Here is a 22,287-nt window from a genome sequence, read left to right on the forward strand (position 1 = left end):
AGGGTTTCTTTCAGAAATAGGCTGATTTACATTGGCTAATAATCTGTGGGATTCATGTTAAGATCTTTTATGGTGTTTTTAAAATTAGAAAAAAAAGTACAATAACTTGGTGCCCCCTGCAGTAAATGCGTTGTATTTGTTTGGCAGGTGAGCTCAAATATCAATCTTTGTGCAGCATCCTTACACCTTAAACACATTTTATTTTTTAACGGTATACACAACACACAATTTACAACTTGAACACCTCCCCCCCAGGTGGTGATCCTGCCAGTAGCAAATGCTTGTCTCAAAGATTAAGCCATGCAAGTCTAAGTACACACGGCCGGTACAGTGAAATACACCCAAACAGCTATAAACCAACTAAACTATATATGTATATATATATATATATATATATATATATATATATATATATATATATATATATATATATATATATATATATATATATATATATATATATATATATATATATATATACATGTCTGTGTGTGACATCATTAACACTTCCTCAAAAATAATGAAGACAAGCTTACATAACAACCATAGTTATTTGATACAATGCAATGAAAAATAAACAGCTATAAACCAACTATATATGAGTGTGTGTGTGTGTGTGACAAAATACTAAGCCCATTGTGTATGTCTCTCCACAGTACATGGCGTCTTTCCCTATTTTCTATTGTAGACATTCAATCTGGCAAACCATGTATAGGCTTATTTGAAAAGCTGCCACTCAAGCCATCTAACAAGCTAAGTCCTGGACTGACGGCATGCCTTCCTTCCTCCATCCTTCCTCCATCGTTCCTCCATTGTTCCTCCATCCTTCTTCCATCGTTCCTCCATCCTTCCTCCATCGTTCCTCCATCCTTCTTCCATCGTTCCTCCATCGTTCCTCCATCCTTCCTCCATCCTTCCTCCATCGTTCCGCCATACTTCTTCCATCGTTCCTCCATTGTTCCTCCATTGTTCCTCCATCCTTCCTCCATCCTCTTAAAAGAACATTCCTGGTGAGGTTTCAAACTACTTTATCCACCACTGCGTGCACTATGTGCTATTTTAGAAAAAGTAAATGCAAAGGTGTGTATTTTCCATGACTCTTTTTTTTTTCAAAGTTGAAAGGGATCAATGTGGTGTCAATTTTGCCTCAGCATTGGTATGAATCATATTCGGAGAGTAGGAGGCTCTGTTCTCATTTTAGAATGAAATTCTTTTTCGACTTCTCTCGCTTGCCAAAGCTGGAGGCCTCGGTGGTAAGAGAAAAAGAAAGCAAAAGAAGCTGTCCTCCGGGAAGAGATGCTTGTTTCCATGGCGATGTGGAGCATGTGCTTGTGTGTATGATGACCTCACACATATTCATATTCTCCCGAGCAGCCTCTTCCTCTGCCAGGATGCAGACAGGCTGTCTGCTTCCACACGGCTACACGGTGCACTCACATGGCAGCCTCCGCCTGATTCTGTGTTCAACTTCACAACGTGAGAAATTCCCTGCTTAGTCTATTTAGGGAGGATGTTTTGAATTCCCAGTGCTGACCATCGGATGTCATAGAAATGTAGGAGCTTTTCTCCAGATATAGCAAAGGGGGAGGTTGATCAATTCTCATCAGCAATGTTGTCTTTTTTGTTAAGCATTAAAAGAAAATATCTCCAAAATATGTACCTATATGATTAGCCTCCCATCCCACATTAAGGCCTCATTAAGGTCAGGCCGGACCGGGGGGGGGCGATGGGAGCGGTCTGCCGGAGGAGGACCCAGGGTGCCGTGGGTGACGATGACTGGAGGGGGAAGGGGAGGAGGAGGGTTGCATGCTTTGCCTAAAACGACAACTGTCAACAGCAGAGAGAGACACAGCTTTAAAGGAGGGATGCCTTGATTGTGATTGGCTTGTGAAATGAATGGCCTAATCTTATTGGTTTAACTGAAAAGTGACCGCCTCCACCCAGCTGATCAATTTAGGAAGAGAGAGAGGTGGGTGAAGTTCTTAGAAGTCTTCCTAAAAGAAATTTTGCTGAGTATCATTACTTAATGAACATATACTACAATGTATCAACACAAATAGAACCCGGAACTGAAAATAAAAGGCAGCAGTCAAAAAAGAATGACAGTTACATTGAATTAATTCTCTTAACTAACACAAAACATTTCTCTTCGTGATATGTATTATGTGCCAGTTGATATTGCAACAATAAAATAATGTTACTTTGTGCAGCCCTATTTGCCATGTACATGTAATGTCTTTCGAGGCAGATTTCCAACCATGTACCTTGTTTGTGGAGCACTTAGGGTCACCCTATGTTGTCTTACATGTGCTAGCTTATATAAATAAAGTTGACTTGACTTCAACCGTTTCACCATTAATATTACATATTACATTTGTTTCCCTCACTTCCGAATCAGAGCATCATTTTCATTCATTTTAACCCGTTCTCACTCCAAACTTGTAAAATACAATGGGTCAAACACAGGACCAACACTTTCACCCACGAGAGCGGGGTCGCTCTCCCACATGGCACCCTTCCTAAAGTGTCTTTCTTCTTTAACCGTCCCGTTATTCCAACGTGTCACAGAAACGTAAGCCCACCCACAGGCTTTTCCTCCACCTACAGAGTCAAAAGGGACGCCAACAGTCCCAACCAAGCATGTTATGTGACGATAAAGGAGACTTTTAGCGTCATATAACAACGACAAAGGCACCTGACCGAGCGGACGTAGTTTACGAGATGGGAGTGAGAGTGTGTTGTTCCTTCAGAGTCCTGTATATGCTAGACCAATATTTGCTCTCCTTTTAACAGTTTGTGGTCTCCTGAGAAAATTCTTTTTCCCTGCCAAATCTAATCTAATCTTGCCCCATGAAATGTTGATCCGGCCCGCGTATCAGTTTAGGTTTAAAACACATTTAATCCTGCCTACTAAAATCAAGAAAGTTGTTTTCAAAGTGTGATTGCAAAACTCTCAAAGCAGTATTTAGCAACTTTGACATTCAGAAATCCACACACAACCAGTCAGTTTGCAAAGTCAGGACTGTGAAACAGTTCAGCTTGATTGGCTGAAGTCTATGATGACTAAGGAACTCTAAGGCTATTTGATACAAGCAGTAATACAAAGACGTTTGCCTTTTTTGGTTACATAAAAGCTTTTCAATAAACTCTACATGTCTGGCCCTTTGATGTGATTCTCATTTTCCAGTGTGGCCCTTAGTGAAGGTGAGTTTGAATCCCCCCCTCCCCCCAGCTGGTTCCTAACTTTGTTTGTCTGCATCTGATAAACCCACTGTAAGCTATTTGTCCAGCAACAGTGTCCCCTGACAAACAGCTGCCTGCAGCTGATAGAGACGAGGTTAAGGAAAACAGAGACTAAACTCATTCGATAACTCGTCAACCTTTACAAATAAATACCTCAAACACATGAGGAAGAGAAGAGCTTTAATGAACGCATAAAAATCAGAACCTCATTGAGGACTTTCATGTTAATTGGGTTTACAGGGAGACATCCCACACAGGAATATCCTTTAATAATTTAGAATGATGTCCACATGGATAAATCAGTATTACCAGCTGACCTAGCAGGATTAGAAGTATTCATCTGAACATGTAAAACCATAAAAACATTCATCAGGGTTTCCTCCAGTGGATAACAGGCCTGTTGGCCTAAGTTGCTCCCCACTGGGCATTAGTCATGTATTTTTAAGATATTTTTGAAACTACAGTTACAGTAGGGTAGCTTGATTGTAAACTTAGACATATTCAGTCATATTTAAAAAAAAATCTCCAGTTAGCTTTTAGCCTTGACTTAATGTAGGGCCCTATGAAATCTGTCTTTCAGCTTTGTGAAATTCTTAATTTCCTGATTCCGTCCATGATTCTGTGAATTTAAGAATAAAGACACTTGCAACTTTTCTGGGGGAAACCCTGTTAATCATCCATCAGTTCCAACATTCATTCCTCCGGTCTTTGAAAAGGATTCAGTCCTCTGTGACAGTCTTCTTCTGGGACAGTATCAGATCCTTGACTTGTGGAGTCAGGGCCGTGAGCTGTGTGCGGACGCTCCGGGCCTCGTCGTCCTGCTCCGCCTCGCCCTCCGCCTCGCCCGCCGCCTCCTCCTGCTTCCTGCTCTGACTCTGGCTCACCAGCTGCTTCACCACCAGGCTCTGGTACGCAGACAGCAGCTGCTGCTGCTCCTGCAACAACACGGGCAGTGACACACGTTTCAGCACCTTAACCGTTAACTCCCCAAACAAACGGACACGGCAGCAGATGGAGGTTACCGACAGCTGCTGAGTCTGAAGGCTGGACGTAAACAGTCCTGAGATGAAGCAGTGGGTTGCCAACATTTGCTGAAGCATTTAGACCACACTCAAGCACAAATAAACATGTCTATTATAACTTAGCTAGAGCTGCACTCTTGGAGGTTTTTATGGAAACCTGTCTCTAGATAACAAATAAGGTCAAATATTCACATCTCAGTTCCTAGTATGTAGTACATGTACTTACTCCGAACTGAGATGTGTGTATTTGACCTTACGGTATCTGCCTAAATTAGTTTAATCTTCCCTCTGAAATGGAACGAAGTGTTGAAATGGATCCAAGAAAGGAACATAACCTGACCATATTACGATTGGGAGTGGCTGAATGGGTTGTGGATCAGTAATTTAATAAAATAATAATTTATACTTTTTAAATGACAATTTTTTCACTCTGTTGTTGCTATAAATGTAGTGTGTGAAATGGCCAGAGGGTGTCATCCGTATGGATCTCGGGCCCCTGAATTGAATCATAATTGTATTGTAACAGACGTTATGAAATAAGCAAATAAGGTACTGTTGTACCAAGAAACTACACAATATTGTATTGTGTTAAAACTTGTGTTATACACCTCTAACATTGATCAGCAAACATTACTGAGTGAGTGTCAGGCATACCGCGGGTATTCGGCCAGTGAGGGTGCCGATGATCTGAGGCACGCAGCGTCCCGGGGCGTGCAGCATGCTGTGGGTGCTGCCCTGAAACAGCAGCACGCTGGCCAGGTGGAGGACCAGAGCAGGGTCCTCCGTCTCCTTCAGCTGCTCACTGAGAGCCTGACGGTGCACGAACAGGGCCTGTCTGGAGCAATCACGTCACAAAGAAGTTGATTGCTACAGTAGTTACATTATGTGACATTTGCCTTGGTGATAGATGCATACATACACAAACAAACGTATTAAACATGAATGACAAATGAACAATGAATACCAAAACAGAAACAAATATATACTAAATAACTGTAGAGAGAAAAGAGGCTGAATGGGTTTAGGTCCGAATGCAAAGAAATAAACAGTATCATAGCAGAGGTAAAGTCCATGATGAAGTTGTCCGGGATGTCTGAAAGAGCTTAGTAATGAAACTGTTAAATCATACTTCCATTGCTTTTTGTGAGCTGATGCAAATATAACCAATTGTGTTAAATGGGCTTGTATGTGTGTATCGGTCGCAAGCCGCTGAAATGAATGGAATCACCATCGTATCATGGCTTTTGTGATATCAGCAAATATTGTAGAGGTGTTCAAGTAAAGAGTATAATATCATATTGTGATAAAACATGTGATTTACAGCCCTACTGATTTAATACTAAGGGCCCTCTCCTGCACCCGGCGTTTAAGATAGACACTTTTTCATTTCCCGTCCAGCACCCACCTTATTAAAATATCCATCTGTAGCACATGCTGGTCATACAGGGAGGTGAGTTCCGGTGCATTTTGGGCGTGCTGGTCATACAGGGAGGTGAGTTCAGGTGCATTCTATTTCTATTTTGAGGCAGCGGGTAATGATCGTGCCATTGACCAACAAAAACCTGGTCTAAAGTCATTAACATAGCATTTCATTGGTATTTTATTGCTGCATTAGTAAAATGCGCCTAGGCACGTGCACAGCGCGCCCACCATGCTTGTTGCACAGCAGCACACACACACGCAGAAGATTAAAAATAAAAATATTACTATATGAAGTATTATTATGATATGATCTGCTGGCTTGCTTTCACTTCACACACAAACCAATCAGTTTCTTCTCCTGAACATCTCTCCTTCCTGCCCAGCAAATCCTCCATCATAACAGCAAAACACCAAGGTCCAAACGCACGTGGCTGTTAGGAATAACAATAAATGGGAGAATGGGAGAGGACGCTCTGATTGGTTGATTGTATGTAACACCCAAAGACACTAAGTACAACCCTTTAGAACCACAGGCCCAGTGCACGGACCCTTTATTTTCCTGCTGTCAAACTAGCAAAAGTGGATTTGGATGCGCCTTAAACACACCTAGATTGTTAAAAACGTCTACAAGAAAATGAACTTCAGTTACCTCTCTTTTTTCTTGTCTGCCTTCTTCAGCATGAACCCACACACCTCTGCACAGATCTCTATGTTGGTCAGGAAGTCTTCAATACTCTGGGAACACATTTGCCACAACTCTATTTCATTTTCATCTTACAAGCTAAAGCAACCAGCTGATGAAGTAACCAAGAGGAAACATACTCACTTTGCCGTTCAGGCTGTTGTGCAGTTTTGTGAGAGGCCCTTTAGTCTCCTCCGACAGTTTGCCCAAAATCTTCACTCTGACCTGTGGCAGCACATCAGAGACACTTACAATCAAGTCCAAACTCTAACAAGTCACATGGTGCATTTTGAACATTGACTGCACATGTTGATTTGAATGGGATCTCGGCTCTTTGTCCCTGCAGCTGAATCGCATAATTTAAGGCTCCTGACAGAAGCTATGTTTTCATCCATGTTTTTATTTTTTTATTTCCACTCTTCCTTCTAACCCCAACCGGTTGTCAGACACCGCCTACCAAGAGCCTGGGTCTGTCCGAGGTTTCTGCCTAAAAGGAAGTTTTTCCTCGCCACAGTTGCTTGCTCTGGAGGGAACTACTAGAACCGTTGGGTCCTTGTAAATTCTGGAGTGTGGTCTAGACCTACTCTATCTGTAAAGTGTCTCGAGATAACTCTGGTTATGAATTGATACTATAAACAAAATTGAATTGAAATTGAATCCACTTACAGAATTATCTGAAGTTCCCTAAAAACAGAACAAAGAACAAAGCCGGTGAAAGCCCGTTTCCATCCAACGGCTTTGAGGCGAATAAGAAACCTGTGCGTAAAGACATTACATGCGGTTTTGCGAGGAAATTTGTGTATGACTTCCATTCATTTTCACACTGATTTGGACAACATTCAAGCTAACATTTACAAACAAAGTTTTGCTAGCCAAAATGGATTAGGCCGTCTACCTACAAATGATTAATATTTCACAAGCTGTAATAGAGAGTCAAAGTCACGATCTTCTACTTCTGGTCCATCATTTTCCATCATTTCACACGTCAGGAGAGAAAGAGTTTGACGGAAAGAAGTTCAACAACATTGTGTTCTGTTTGAGATTGCTCAGTGAACTACATCTCTCGTCTGGAACCGTATACGTCACCACAGAAATATGTCTGTCTCCTTGTCGAGCTTTACCGTCTTCTTCAAAGACAAAGGCAGAAGTATCAAAAGAGGGGACACTTCAGGTCAAGCTGAGAACTGCAGCTACTCGAAGGGAGCGGAGGGAAAATATGGGGACATCAGGTAAGCGCCTTGGACTTGTACTCCGTCTAATTCTGTATTTCCCTGTGGCAATTTACCACAGGGAAAATTGTTTAGTAGTTTTTTTCCGAAGATAGGTCCCATGGAGGCAAATGGAAGGGGCAGGACTTTGGCTCTCTATAGTGCTAACAGGCCAGCTGATAGCGACTTATCAAGCTATAATAAGACGACAACGGTATTGAAACACCGCTATGCTGATGTAGATGCACGTTAATGCCAGACATTCGATTTTACTTAATTAGCATAAAAACTTGGATTGCAACAGAAACAGGAAGTGTTTCTGACCTCGTTGGTGATGGTGCTGGGGTTCTCCACTGACATCATCAGGTCAGTAGCCAGGAAGTTGACCAGGATGTTGGTGACATCTGAGCACAGGGTCTTCAGGATGTGCTTGGCAATGTGGACCTGGGTATCATCTGCATGAAAAGAATGGCCATGAAGAAAGGTGGGGTTGTGTTCCATAAACACATACATTTCCACACCGATGGGGCAGCATCGGGGTCAACTCGGGGTTCAGAGTCTTGCCCAAGGACACACTGACATGTGACTGCAGGGCCAGGGATCAAAGCACCAAACTTCAGATCATGCCTGTTTTAGCAGCACTTCACTAGTTTCCAGTCCAGTATAGATTCCTTTTAAAATCCTGGTCCTTACTTTTAGAGCCCTGCACGGTCAAGTTCCCCCCACATCTCCGACTTGATAAAGCTTCATACTCCCACCCGTAGTCTGAGGTCAGTAGGTAAGAGGCAATTAGTGGTCCCCCGCACTCATTTTAAAACTAGAGGGGACCGATTGTTCCCAGCAGGGGCTCCTAGGCTGTGGACGTCTTGCCTCCCTCTCTACAATGTGTGAATTTGGCTGATTCTTCAAAAAGCTTTTAAAAACTCTGCTGTTCAAGCAGGCTTGTAGTTAGTTGAGAGGTTTTATGGTTGTTAAGTTTTGTATTTCAATTTTCTTATGCATTGTATTTTAACTTGTTGTATTGTATTACATTTTATTGGGAAGCGATTTTATCCGTGAAAAGGTGCTATACAAATAAACTTTACTTACTTACTGAACGATATGTCCAATATTGTGTGCATTTGCTTAACTTACAGACATATAGTTAGCTGTAGTTAGCTAACATTTGGATATTTGGCTTGGTAACAAAATGCTTGCTGCAAACATAATGTCGGATTTGTCGTCAGCTTAGTGTCAGGATGCCACAGTCTTCCCATTCCCTCGCTGATTCTTCACGTCTGTACCAACTTTAGTCTTGTAAAAGCTCAGTTTTTCAGGTCAGCAGCTTATAAAAACTTTGGAAACCGAAACTTGCTCATGTTAAATTTGGAAGTGATGATCGGATTCAAAACTACGTTTTCCAAAATATTGCAAAATCATAATTTTTTTAATGATTCTCGATGCCCAGTCCTACTATATGTATTGTGTACCAATCATTTGTTAGGAGTGATCTCAGCAGGATTTACCAGAGAAGAACTTGCAGCCCTTTTCAAAGAGTCGGATGTTGTTGTACAGGCTGGAGATCTCCTCCTGTAGATCCTTCATGCTCTTCTTCTTATTGGCACCTGATGGAGAGCTTGTGGAGGACATGAACACCGTCCGCAGCACCTCCTGGTAGGCTTTATTAAGAGGCCTGCGGAGATATTAACAGTGACATAACAGACTTATTGTTGCCTAAGTGTGAGCAGAGTAAACTAGGACTTCAGACGGAAACCTGTGTGTTACCTCACTAAATGCTCGGCCAGCTCAGAGAGGATTTCTTCGGGGCAGTCGCTCACTCTTTCCTCTAAAACGGCTACGATCTCTTCCTGGGCCATAAAAGGGGCTGCAGTCTGTTTACTGCGATCTTGGCAAAGGTAAAACACATACTAATTAGTCTCACAGGGATACTACGGTTACCTCTGGTTGTCTTCCATAAGAAAAAAAATAAAGCTCAACAACCCAGGGGAGAGATTCCTGGCCAACCAGCCATAAAGCTCCCGTTAAGAGTAAAAGGCCTCACTGAACAGGGCTAATGTGCATATGGACACATGACGTCCCAGTGAAGATAGAATAGCTCGGTGGCTTTGACCGTACTTTGCTGTGCTGGTCCGGTTTCCTCATCGCTGTCCTCATCTTTCCTCCCTTTCTTCTTGGTTTTACGAATCCGGATCTCTCGGGCGTTGCCTCCTCCACCTGATTTCACACTGCCACTGCCCTCTGGGAGACAAGCAGTTAACAGATGATATACAGGTGAAACTAAAAATATTTGAATATCTAAACTTGAATATATAAGTTTATTTATTTCAGTAATTCAACTTAATATATTATAGACTCATTACATGAAAAGTGAAATATTTAAAGCCTTTATTAGTGAATGATGATTATGGTTTGCAGCTTATGAAAATCCCAAATTCTAAATCCCAAATAATTTGGTAAATATTGTGAAAATGTTCATAATTGTAGGCAATATTGTATTGTAGAATCAAATTTTAATCAGATAATTAATCCAAAACACCTGCAAAAGGTTCCTGAGCCTTTAAATGGTCTCTCAGTCTGGTTCAATAGAATTCACCATCATGGGGAAGAGTGTTGATCTGACAGATGGCAGAAAAACATCATTGACACCATCCACAAGGAGGAAAAGCCTCAAAAAGGTAATTGCAAAAGAAGTTGGATGTTCTCAAAGTACTGTATCAAAGCACATTAAAAGAAAGTGGAAGGGCAAAGTGTGGAAGAAAAAGGTGCACAGGCAGCAGGGATGGCCGCAGCCTGGAGAGGATTGTCAGGAAAAGGCTGTTCATAAGTGTGGGGGAGCTTCACAAGGAGTGGACTGAGGGGGGAGTTACAGCATCAAGAGCCACCACCCAGAGACGGATCCTGGACAAATCCTCTTGTCAAAAGCATCTTACCAATCTTTAGAGCCCAAAACAAAATACAGAGTACATATGCATGTATATGTACTTTTTAAGAGGGCTGACATTTCTGTATTTAAAATCCTTTTTTATTGATTTCATGTAATATTCAAATTTTCTAATATTTCGAATTTGGGGTTTTCATAAACTGTAAGCCATAATCATCAAAACTTTGACAAATAAAGGCTTCAACTATCTTGCTTTGCATGTAATCAGTCTATATAATGTATTACTTTCATCTTTTAAGTTGAATTATTGAAATAAATGAACTTTTGCACAATGTTCTACATTTTTGAGTTTCAGCTGTAATCCAGCAACAAATACACTTCTTCACATATTACAGATAAACTGAAGGCAATAATCTGAACTCTGAACTGTCTGCTGAAATGGTGGAGGGATTGAACATCTCTGAAACATTTTAAACAATACAGGTTTAGTTTACATCTATGTTCAAGTTGTTACTTTGGCGTTACTGCCCTCTACTGTTAATCGTGCACGTGACTAATCTCAGACGAGGTGCCCCGACCCGCTTATTCCACTTATAGAAATGCCAACCTGTCGCCTTCTTCCTGCGCTCTGCTTCTCTCTTTTCCTTTTTAGAAGTGGCGGAGCTCTCCGTGAGCATTGAAGCTTGTTTCAGGTCATCTTCAGTTATCAGAAACACTGGATTGTTCTTGATTTCCTGAGAGCCATAGAAAATAAAAAAACACTGTACGTTCAAAGCGTTTAATACTTCATTTGGACCTCTTACTTATGGACTCCATAAAGGAGGTTTCTCTGGAGATGAGATACAAAGTAGGCTGTAAAAAGGTGCTGCTGCTTGAGTCCTTCTGTGAGCTTTCTGCCTGTTTAAAGGTAGTTGCCCTCTCCACTGATGCACCAAATGCTTGCTCTTGGGGGGGGGGGGGGATTGTTGGGTCTTTGTACGATATAGAGTTCCCAACCTTTTTCGTGCCAGGGACCGGTTAATCATACTTTTCTTTCAGTACCCAGTGGTAAATTTTTATGCCTCAATGTCAAATAATATAGACTGTTACTGTTTACACATGCTTAATCTACAGTATCTCTGCACCTATGCTGCACCTGCCCCTTCACGTGCGCCACACTCCGCGGTCCGGTCAGAGACATACGTCCAGAACCAAAGAGCCACTAAGCAATCACAACGCCGCTGCTCAAAAGAATAAGACATTTGATATATATAGGCTATTTATTTTTTTGGAGATAATAAACAACTGTTTTAGCACGCTTTTTGAAAAAGGACAATACTCATAAAAAAAGAAAACTAAAACCTTAAAAAATACCATTATTCTGGAAATATTTCAAGGCCGGTACTAACGGTCCGTGGACGAGCACATTCCGCAGACCGGGGGTTGGGAATCGCTGGTCTATGCCTACTCTGTCTGTAAAGTGTCCTGAGATAGCTCCTCTTATGATTTGACACTTTGAATTTAATTGAAGTGAATTGTACCTTCTGAGCTTTCTGCTGCATGGCTTCATCAAATAAAGAGAGGCAGTTGCTAAGGAACTTCTCACTGACGACGACCGTGTCTCCCAGCACTCTAGCAGAGGACTGGACGTTGGTGTTCCTCATAGCCTGGCTGATCAGCATCCCAACGTCCTCCATTGACAAGCAGCTGGGCAAAATCGGCTAAAAACAGCCAGAGTGAAAAACAGAAGCAAAATATACAAATATGTCACATCTTCCCCATGAATGGTGACTCGGGTAAAGGCCGAGCTGTGCCAGCACCTGAATGTCGGTCCATGTGGCGGAGTTGACAGCTTCCTCGACAGAGGCCTCCACCTGGTCCACCAGAGCCTGACCCACGCAGGCGGCTCGGAGGAACAGCAGCTTGTTGGACTTGAAGCGCTTCTTAATGTAGCTGGAGGGGTCCGGGATCCCCAGTCTGACCAAAGCGTCAAACTCTGCAGAAGCAAGACGTCTTTACTTTCATTTAGACTACAATGCGTACACATCCCACTGCTACTCCCATCCCTACGCGCACAGAGACTCAGACAGTAAGCCCATGGACCGGAACCTGCACATAACGTTCTGCCGCCTCCCCGTGATTTAAGACTCAGGAGTCTGCCTGAACTAGGCCTATACCCATAACTTTGAATGTTTGTCGTCATATTTAAAAATAAAAACAGATATTTCGATTTTAATATATTTTATATATATTTTATATATTTTAAACAAAACCCCAAATTGAATAAAGAGATTTTTTTGGGATACAAATGAGTTGTAAACTGTAAAGGTTAAAGAGCCAAAATAGATTTTGTGTTATTGTGGTTGTAGAAATTTAAGTTATGGTGCTGTTGGTCAACACTGTTTTTCAAAGGCTAAACGCCAACAAATATGGATTAAAGTACAATTTGTTGTTAAATAAAAAAGCATGAGGTGAATTTGGGAAATTATTTTCTTTTCTACATACATATATTGTATAAAATCAAGTTGCATATTAAACTTGGCCTACAATGTCGTCTAAAGCCTTTATTCATAGCTTTTTTGCATAGAATATAAAACTATTGAAATATATAATAATGGTTGGCATGCTTTTATAAATTATGTTTTAATGTTAAACATACATGTGTCACAGTGAGTCCTTGGCCGTAGCGATTACCTTACCTGTAGGACAATAAGCAGTGGGGATTTATATTTACTGAGATGTTGGATTCCTGTCAGACTTCATAATTTACTTTCAAATATTTACAAGAATTTGCTGAAATGGGGCAGGGATTAAACAACACTAAAATTGTCATGTTGTTATTTTGTTGTTACTGCCCTCTACTGTTCATCTCTCATTTTGAGAGATTAAAACAGTACTGTGATATCCCTTTATCCTAGCCTGACGTCATCATACTCAGATTCTAGTCAGAATAGGAGTCTGATACTGCTCCATTGGGCTGGGATTATGGGGCGTTTCAACCGAACCAGGAAACAAAAGGCCTCTGCACTCAATAGGATAGACCTACAACCAATCAGAGCAGCACAGTATGTGACATATTTTGAGCTTTCCCCGAATCCCGCAGGAAGGACAGCAAAAACAGCTTTCCGACCGCCACATGCCTTGATCGCGGTTCTCTGTTCCTCTTTGAGATTGAATGGGCTCTCGATAACTTCTATAACAGACGCCATGGAGGCATCTACACATCTCAATTCTCAAATTCAACCCAAGCGCTCTTTGGTGACGTGGTTGTTTACGTTAATGTTGATCATCTGTCCATCATTGTATAAAGGCCACCCTGACAATTTGACTGGTCCAAACAGCTCTGGTTTGAGTATAGTCGTTCCACAATGGATCAGGTCCAGACCAGGCCTGCATGATTAATCGTTAGCAAATCGCAATCTCAATTCACCTTGTTCAAGATTTAATTTTTAAATAACTTTGATTTTACTTTTTGAAATGAATGACTTTGATTCTCAATTACTTTTATGAGCCAACTGCATCAAACATGCTCCTACTTTCTTCAGTGAGTTTTAAACGTAGAAGATATAAAAGAGATTTTAAAGTGCTCCCAAGCGCTACTCTGCTGTCTCTTCTCTTCATTGAAGCCTCTATGTTTACAGGCTTGCGATGATGAACAATGTGATATTGGTGGCAAAAAAAATCTATGTTTGGTACTGCCAATTTGTTTAGTTTTGTCATGGTTCATGTGTGCAATAAACATTACACTTTGTGAGAAACAAATGCTGGCAGAGAATCCTGATATCAATTCTAAATAATCATGTAACATTTCTTTCCCGAATTGTGCAGGCCTAGTCCAGACCTCAAATGTTGTGGGCGGGGCTAAGCTTGGCTGGCATCCAGGCTCATTATATTCAGTCCTGTGGGAAGAAACGGCCCATTTGAGGCTATGCACTCACCTCACAAAGCAACATTTTGTATTGGGATGGGATTGTAAAAGTTCCTACACAGTCGGAGGTTTAAAGCTGAAACATGAAAACAGGATGTAACACAAATAAGCAAAAAATATCAATCATTTGAAACCCCTACCTAGATAGCCGTTCTGCTGGAGGAAAGAGTCCACCCAGGCGTTCTGAGTTTTGGAATAAATATCAGGGATGTACACGGCTTTGTCCTGCCGCCCTCCGACCACGCTACCCTTCAGGCGTCCAGTATTCACCAGCTCCTCCAGGACGGCTGGCAACAACAAAAGCCATCACGATATCAGACACTGAGACACGCCTCAACCAATCAAATTAACAACTATCATATGTCTCTCCTTACAGTACAGGAGATGCTCTTGAAATCCAAATGTTCCAATCATGCTGCTGACAGGTGTCGGCCTGCAGAACAAAGTTAACAGGAGGGCATTTAGTGTCAAATACAACGTAATTCAATTAAGAAGGAGATTGGGCCTCATTTTCATTTTCTTATCCTAAATCTCTCATTTTTTTGGTCAACTTTGCTCATACAAGTGTTCAAAGTGGGATTCCCTCAACTCTCTTAACTGCACACTCATAAAACACTGGTTTCAGCCTGATGGAAACCACGTGTTCATGAGTAATTGTATGTTTGTGAGATAAAATGTAAATCATTTTTGGAAGGTTCTTAAAATTACATAAATTTTATGTATATCTGTTATCTGTCTATGCATTTATAATACAATATATATATATGATACATATAAAAAATATATAATATATACCAAAAACTATTAAAAGTTGAATGACGGGTGGGAAAATAAGCTTCGGCTTAATCCTGCTTTACAGATATTGTTTTTCCTTTTGGTATGTTGCCATGCTCTTATTGTGCTCTTAAATTAAAAAAAAAAAATTTGCAAAATAAATATAAAGAAATAGAATGGGGCATAACTGACACTCACAAAACTATATAAGGCTGGCAGTCCGTCTCAGAACAAATTTTAATTTACAGTAATGTAACCCAAAGAGTTAGTAATACTGAATGTGGTCAACACCTTAATATTTTCTATTATAATTTTTGGGGTCATTTTGGGCTTTTATTAGACAGGGCAGCCTGAGACGTGAAACAGAAGTGAGAGGAGGAATGAAATGAAGCAAAGGGCCGCAGGTCGGAACCAAACTCACAGCCGCTGCGCCGAGGACTGCGTTTTTTTACACACACTCTACCATTATTGTTAGTATTATTAGCACAGCAGTGTAGACAGGTTGTAGACATAGAGAGGGAACATTTTGACATGAAGCTAGATGCAAAAAAAATCTTTCTTAAGCAAAGTGGCCCATGACTTAGACGGGAGGCGTTCAAAGTGACGCGGCTGTCATGGAGAAGAATAAGAGGATATGGTCTACGTTACACTGTCTCCAGTGTAAAGATAAGCCGGAGCACCTTCCTTTAAAATGTAATAGCTGTTGTGCCGAAATAAGACAATAACATAAAAATAGATAGATATATAAATAAAGTTGTCAAGACCCTTAGTAAATTGGCAGCCATGACGATGATAATTTGGGAAACAATGTTAATTTTGCATACATTTTCTTTCTCTCAATGAAAGTTAGTATTATTATTTTGTATCATATTTAAATATCAATGGGATTAAGGCATCAAGTCCAACAGGATTGTACTCATTGTGAAAAAAGAGCATCTACATTTACATGGCCCGCTGTCTGGACCGCTTGTAAAATGAGTTTGTCCTTACAAGTAAATTGGTGACAGGGGAAAGCCTTCCTCAGGTGTATCTGACTGCACTGACCCATGAACCTTCTCTGTTTTCATGCATCACATGGTCAGAGGTCATGTGATGAAAAACAAACTTTAAAGTACTATTTAGACATAGATGTACATACTAATACAATACAGATTGGGAAATTAAGATGACAAAATAATGACCTCACTGTTTGACTGTCCAATTAATGCTTTTAGTTGTTTCAGACTCCCAGACACGAGTGGGTGTGACACTCATAAAAAAAAAATTCAAATACAAATGAGGAAGGCCAACTTGTGGGCCAAAACATAAATGCATTTTCTGGAGTATGTTGTGCGCACATTTCCTTCTAAAAACATATTGCCACAGATGTGTTTGTACGACATGAGGCCCAATGTGTTAAATATATGATCACCTTGTGATGGCGCTGAAAAGCCCTCGTATCCTGGCTTTGTGACGGGCAACAAAAGCTGGAGTAAATATAACCCCCCTGTTGTACTGGTCCATTTCTCCTTGGATTAGCTTCCCAAAACGCTTGGACAGCTCCTGAAAGATATTAGAATACACACATGTATTCACTGAATAACAGACGTTTCTTTAGGCATGTAAAAAGAATTACCAAAAGAAAAACTCTAGTTTTGGCTCTGTGGCATCACGTAACAATTGTTTTCACAATTGCAATTTTTGCAATAGTATGGGCACCATGGCATGGAGCCTGGGGGCCTGATGGCTCGCCTCGGCATGGGATGCACCATGTTTGTTGTCTACCAGCTCCACCTACATCATTTGCATAACTAGATCAAGTCAGTGGGAAACAAGAGTGCTTCTCAATATCAGGTGTAATTCAAAGCCCTGTGAACAGTAGCCATTATCCAGATACAAATCACATGTTAATACCAGATGAAAAAAAGTATTCTTTCTATAGTATAAGAATCATCAAGATACTAAATACACTATAACTTGTTATAGTTGCCAGCGTATGTCTGATTTACATCTTGCTTCCCAGCCTAATGTTAGTACCCTCAGTCTTTGCACCAGATGTTCATGCAGTATCTCTCAAATTATAAGCCAAAAAATTAGCAAATAAAAAAGCCGCGGGGGAAAACATATGTTAACAAGTAGTGTCACCCGGCAATCCCCAGCTTTAATGCCTTTGTGCTACTGAGTAATGATAGATCATATTTATCACTGTAAGGTTGGCAGCGGCCATTAAAGACTGCCCAGAGGAATCAACAATTCTAAATACAAATGTGAACCAATTTCTCATGAGTTCATCTGTGATAAACACACGCAGGTAAAGACTCACCTCAGATAAGAAATCTCCCGGGAGGTCATAGTTCTTACACAGTTCTGCAATACTGATCAGGCCAGCTTCTTGCAGCTTGTCATTCACCTCCTCAGCCAATCGGTCAAGGTACGTGCTAGAGACAGGACAGAGTTAATCAACATTGTTCTCAGCATATGTTTTTGATTTAGTTTTTGTCCTTTTTATTTCAGAACTGGGTTTTAAACGTCAGTTTAGATCAGGATTGTTTCCTTGAAAAGGGTTGTTCATGTTCATTGTTCACGTATTTTATTATGCGCTGTAAAGCAGTGTTTCTCAAACTGTCTGCAAGTGACTCCAAAGCCTAATAATGAGCAGCGTAGATGGGTTATATTCAATTTATTATATTTGGATTGGCTGTTCAGCAGTGTGGCTGACCATTTTTACAATATGACCTCTAATTGACATCACAAATTGATTGGCCTGACATGTAAAAGAAATTCAGAAAGATGTTTACGTTAAAGTTATGTTAACATTTACAGTTATAAGCAACACCATTCATCCAATTACTTAGGCAAACATAAACAATGAGTGAGTAAGCTATTTGAAAAACTCTACTATACTGTTGAAGAAGAAGGCCAATGGTTTCGAGGGATATTTTGGCAAATAGGTGGTCCATAGTTTTTCCTTTTACTGGGTTATTGGTCTAAAAACATTTAAGAAATACTGGTCTTAATAGTAGAAATAGTATATAGTATATAAATAGTAATAGTAGGGCCGGGACAAAATGCTCCCCCCCCAACCCGATTGGATTCTTTAATGATTTAAATTTGATTTTCTTCTCCGTCGTTAAACTAAACTGAATTTAAGTACGACCTAAAACAGGTGGAGGACGGAGGTACGACGATTCCTATGCAAAGCCCGGCATTTATCAATTTAAACGTGAGCATGAGCATATGCTGCGATAAAATATCACGTCTGGTCTGAATGCGTGTACTCAAGTTATCCAGTCAGTGTGGACTTGCGTTGCAGCATGTAATCAGTTCAACAGGAGGAGACGTCATCAGTTGATTAGGCAGATCTGGCTCTTTTAGAAGACCCCTAGGCGCTAGTACAACAGTGCACATGTACGCACACGGGCCACAGTGAAGCGCTCCATCGGATCGATTAAATTTTGATCGTTTACAGCCATTGCATTTATCAATGTAGGTCATTCTTACACTCTAATTGGTGTAAAAAACTAAACGTGAATAACACGTAAGGCCTGTCGTAAAATGATTTCTGCGCTGGTTTCTAGGATGCATTGACAAATGAGGGCCAATGTATCATGAAACAGTTTTCTAAGAAGAATGAACATTTAGCTGGAAACGGATATGATGTCATCGCAACCAGCGGTACAAGAAAGAAAATATTTGGGTGAAAAATTAATTAAAATTAGAAAAAAATAATAGATTTTAAAAAATCATCACAAAAATAAATACAATACACATGCTATCCGATTATTTCCCTGCTACCCTAATGGATAAATCTATTAATTAATTGGAAACAGGCCAAATGTTTTTTCATAGCAAGGCTCAACACTCATAAATAATTCATCTAGGCAGCCTGGAATCAGCTTTGCAGTCTATATCAACAACGTTCCACTTCTGCCATTACTCTGGTGCAGCCGGATATTCCGTCGGCTGTCACTCTTTTCAGCCGGATGTCCGTCCTCTTCCCCGTCCAGTTTTCTACTGGGATGATGTAGCAGCATGTTTGCAGTTTAAAATGATCCCAAATTTTCTTTCGTTTTCTCTCGCCTGTCTCTTCTCTTAGACCCCTCACTATTTTTCTTGTCTTACTTCATTTGTAATCTGCACCGTCAATCTTGTGTCCACAGAAGCGTCAGCTTGTACGCTAGTTATTATCCTCCATGTGGAAACGCAGTGAGTCGGGAAACGTTAGTTACATTGATTTAATGAAGCTTCAAGGCAAATCATTTTGCTTCAAGGATTTTTTTGTAATTAAATTATTTGAGGAATCGTTTGACCCCTAAGCCAGATCTTCCTACGCAGTGCTGTGGAGGAAGGTCTGGCAAAGTGAGGACAGACAGGCTAATGTTGCCTAGGGCTTCAGAACTAGTGTTGTAAAGGTTTCAGATAATACTCACTCATTTATAAGTTGTCCCAGAACAAGTTGAACCCCTTTATCAGATTTGGCAATCTCACTCGCTCTGTTTTCAACATGGACCCAATCCACGTTGAGAATCTGAAAGAAAGAAGATCAAGACATAATTCAGGTTTTTACCGATAACATGAGTTCAGCGTTGCAGCTTTCGGTCGGCATATGGTAGCAAAAATTCAATTTGTACACACCTGCTGGAGGTCAACGATGTTGATTCGCCCTGTGAAACACAATGACAGGATGTGTTCACGGCTATCATGTATCATGATTGAATAATACTTTTGTAAAGTATGACAACGTGGAGTTACTGGGTAAGTGATTTAACCCCACAGAAGGTATATGAACATGTGCAGTGGCGGAATGTAACTAAGTAAATTTACTCCAGTACTGAACTTAAGTACCAACGTTGAGTTACTTGTACTTTACTTGAGTCTTTTCATGCCACTTTCTACTTCTACACCACTACAATTCAAAGAGAAATATTGTACTTTTTATTCCATTACATTCATCTGACAGCTTTAGTTAGTAGTTACTTTACATATTAAGATTTCTGCACATAAAACACATGTAATTTATTAAATCTGATGTTTGACTATAAAGTAACCTAGCATACAAGTCCACCTGAGGTGATTAGACCGTTAAACCCAACTGTTTGGATCCTTTACACATTCTAACATGTTTTAATGCTTTAGTACATTTTCTTTACTTAATTAACATGTTTACTATAACAGAGTAGTTTTTACAGTAAAGGATCTGAATACTTCTTCCGCTGCTGTAGATGATTCTTTCTTAGCTTGCTCAGGAGGACCTGTGTCTTATGTTGGTTGGTGAACTGACCTCCATGGACGTAGAGTTCATCTCGGATCTCCCTGCTGATCTGGGCCGGCGTTATGTACTCCTTTCCATCAAGTGTGTGCACCACATCCAGCTTCTTGTCTTGGACCAGTTTTGTAATAATTTCAATGCAATTCCTCTCAGACAGCCTGATGGAAAAAAAGGTTCAATGTTACAAAAGTGACTAGTTTCATTCGTTAGTCTATTTTAATCTGATAATATCCACCGGGTGACACCAGTGATACCAAATACTCCCTAGCTCCCATTAGGGTTAGGCCTAGAGTTTGGAAACTTTTACACAGGTGTAAGCCAGTCCTTCAGAACCTCCACTGTCTCTCTGTTTCCCAACACATCCAGACTTAAGACCTCCTCCTGGGCGCCCAGATAGCTCAGTTGGTCGAGCGGGCGTCCATATGTACAGTTTAACTCCTCAACTCAGCGGGCCAGAGTTTGACTCCAACCTGCGGCCCTTTGCTGCATGTCATTTCCCCTCTCTCTGTTCCCTTTCATATCTTCAGTTGCCCTGTCAAAAATAAAGGCCTAAAATGCCCAAAAAGAAATATCTTAAATAAAAAAAATCCTTCTCAGCCTTAAAGCCCTCCACAACCAGGCTCATGCCACCGGTGAGGGCTGGTTTAACTGTAAAAGTAAAGTGTGTTGAGTGACATGTGAAATGCTATATAAATACAATGTATTTTATTTATTAGTTACTATTTTTCAAATATGATGCTCTTTGGACGAGGACCAAAAACTGCTGTGGTGTATGTTGTGTTTTAATCACAGGCTATATTTATATATAAGCACATTTTCAGAAACTAAAAGATGATATGGTTTCAAATCATACATGCATTTTGGCCTTGCAGTTCTTCGCTGTAGGTATGTCAAAGGGCCGAAAATCTAACAAAATTGCACAATGCTAATTCCCATCTGCTGTCCCTGGGCGTGTATGAAAATGTACATAAAAACATGAACATGTTAATTTCACATATAGTTAACATTCATATCATAAATATGCACGTATGCAACCAACGACAATAAAGTTTAATAGTTAGACGTTTGCTTTGTTTCTTGTTGTTGCTAAGGACAGCTGTTAACAGGAAGGAGAAAATTCTCAACTAACGTTAACGTTAGCTTAGCAGCGTTACTTCTTAATGAAAGTTTAATGCCAGCTAGCTAACGATAGCGTCGCTGCTAACAGCGGCTCGTTGCATTACCTTTGCACAGTGTCAGCAAACTGTGCTCTCTGAAAATCAGCAGCGAGCCGTCGGATTTCTTCCCAGTCGGCCGCCATTATTCAAAGTTTATGTGTTTGCAAAAACAGCCAGCTGTCAGTGCTTAACGCTAAACCATCCACTATCAAGGAGCGTGTCCAGCTAGCTGATTATTTGCTAACAAGACAGCTCTCCACAGTGCACACGTCAACATATAGTGACGTATAACCGAGAGCCACGAGGGCCAAATCTTCTCATGCCACCGTTCGCGCGCTGAGTTTTTCACATACAGTTCAGAATATGAAGCTACCATATGGCTGCAAAACCACTTTTATGTAGTCTAAACTCGTCCAAATGTAATGCCAGGGAATTGTGAGGTCATTGAGTTGATCTAATTGAATGCAAGTATGGCAGGTAGACAGCTACCTCTAATTGTAAGTAGAGCAAATGCAAAATAGTTACAAAGTGTTGTAACATAACACGCAATTCTCTCTCTCTCTCTCTCTCTCTCTCTCTCTCTCTCTCTCTCTCTCTCTCTCTCTCTCTCTCTCTCTCTCTCTCTCGCTCTCTCTCTCTCTCTCTCTCTCTCTCTCTCTCTCAATTTTAGTTTGAGTTATTGGCATGACAAAATCAATACATTTGTGTTCCCAAAGCATAACAACAACAATGAGTAAGTAAAC

At 40.6% G+C, this 22,287-nt stretch overlaps 1 protein-coding gene across 1 annotated transcript; it reads right to left on the reverse strand.

The window, feature by feature from the left end:
* Positions 1–3,876: 3,876 nt before the first annotated feature.
* Positions 3,877–21,872, reverse strand: ufl1 (UFM1-specific ligase 1). The gene is made up of 19 exons (XM_034900960.1): positions 21,611–21,872; positions 20,400–20,545; positions 19,754–19,782; positions 19,549–19,646; positions 17,442–17,556; positions 16,551–16,681; positions 14,740–14,798; positions 14,506–14,652; positions 12,258–12,433; positions 11,979–12,158; positions 11,066–11,192; positions 9,693–9,815; positions 9,342–9,462; positions 9,083–9,249; positions 7,902–8,032; positions 6,514–6,594; positions 6,337–6,422; positions 4,920–5,100; positions 3,877–4,178 (listed from the first exon to the last, which is right to left on the reverse strand). Exons 1-19 carry the CDS (start codon positions 21,685–21,687, stop codon positions 3,963–3,965), a joined length of 2,391 nt encoding a protein of 796 aa, XP_034756851.1. The 5' UTR covers positions 21,688–21,872; the 3' UTR covers positions 3,877–3,962.
* Positions 21,873–22,287: the final 415 nt, after the last annotated feature.

The sequence above is a fragment of the Etheostoma cragini genome, chromosome 18 (assembly GCF_013103735.1).
Source record: "Etheostoma cragini isolate CJK2018 chromosome 18, CSU_Ecrag_1.0, whole genome shotgun sequence".
Lineage (NCBI taxonomy): Eukaryota > Metazoa > Chordata > Actinopteri > Perciformes > Percidae > Etheostoma > Etheostoma cragini.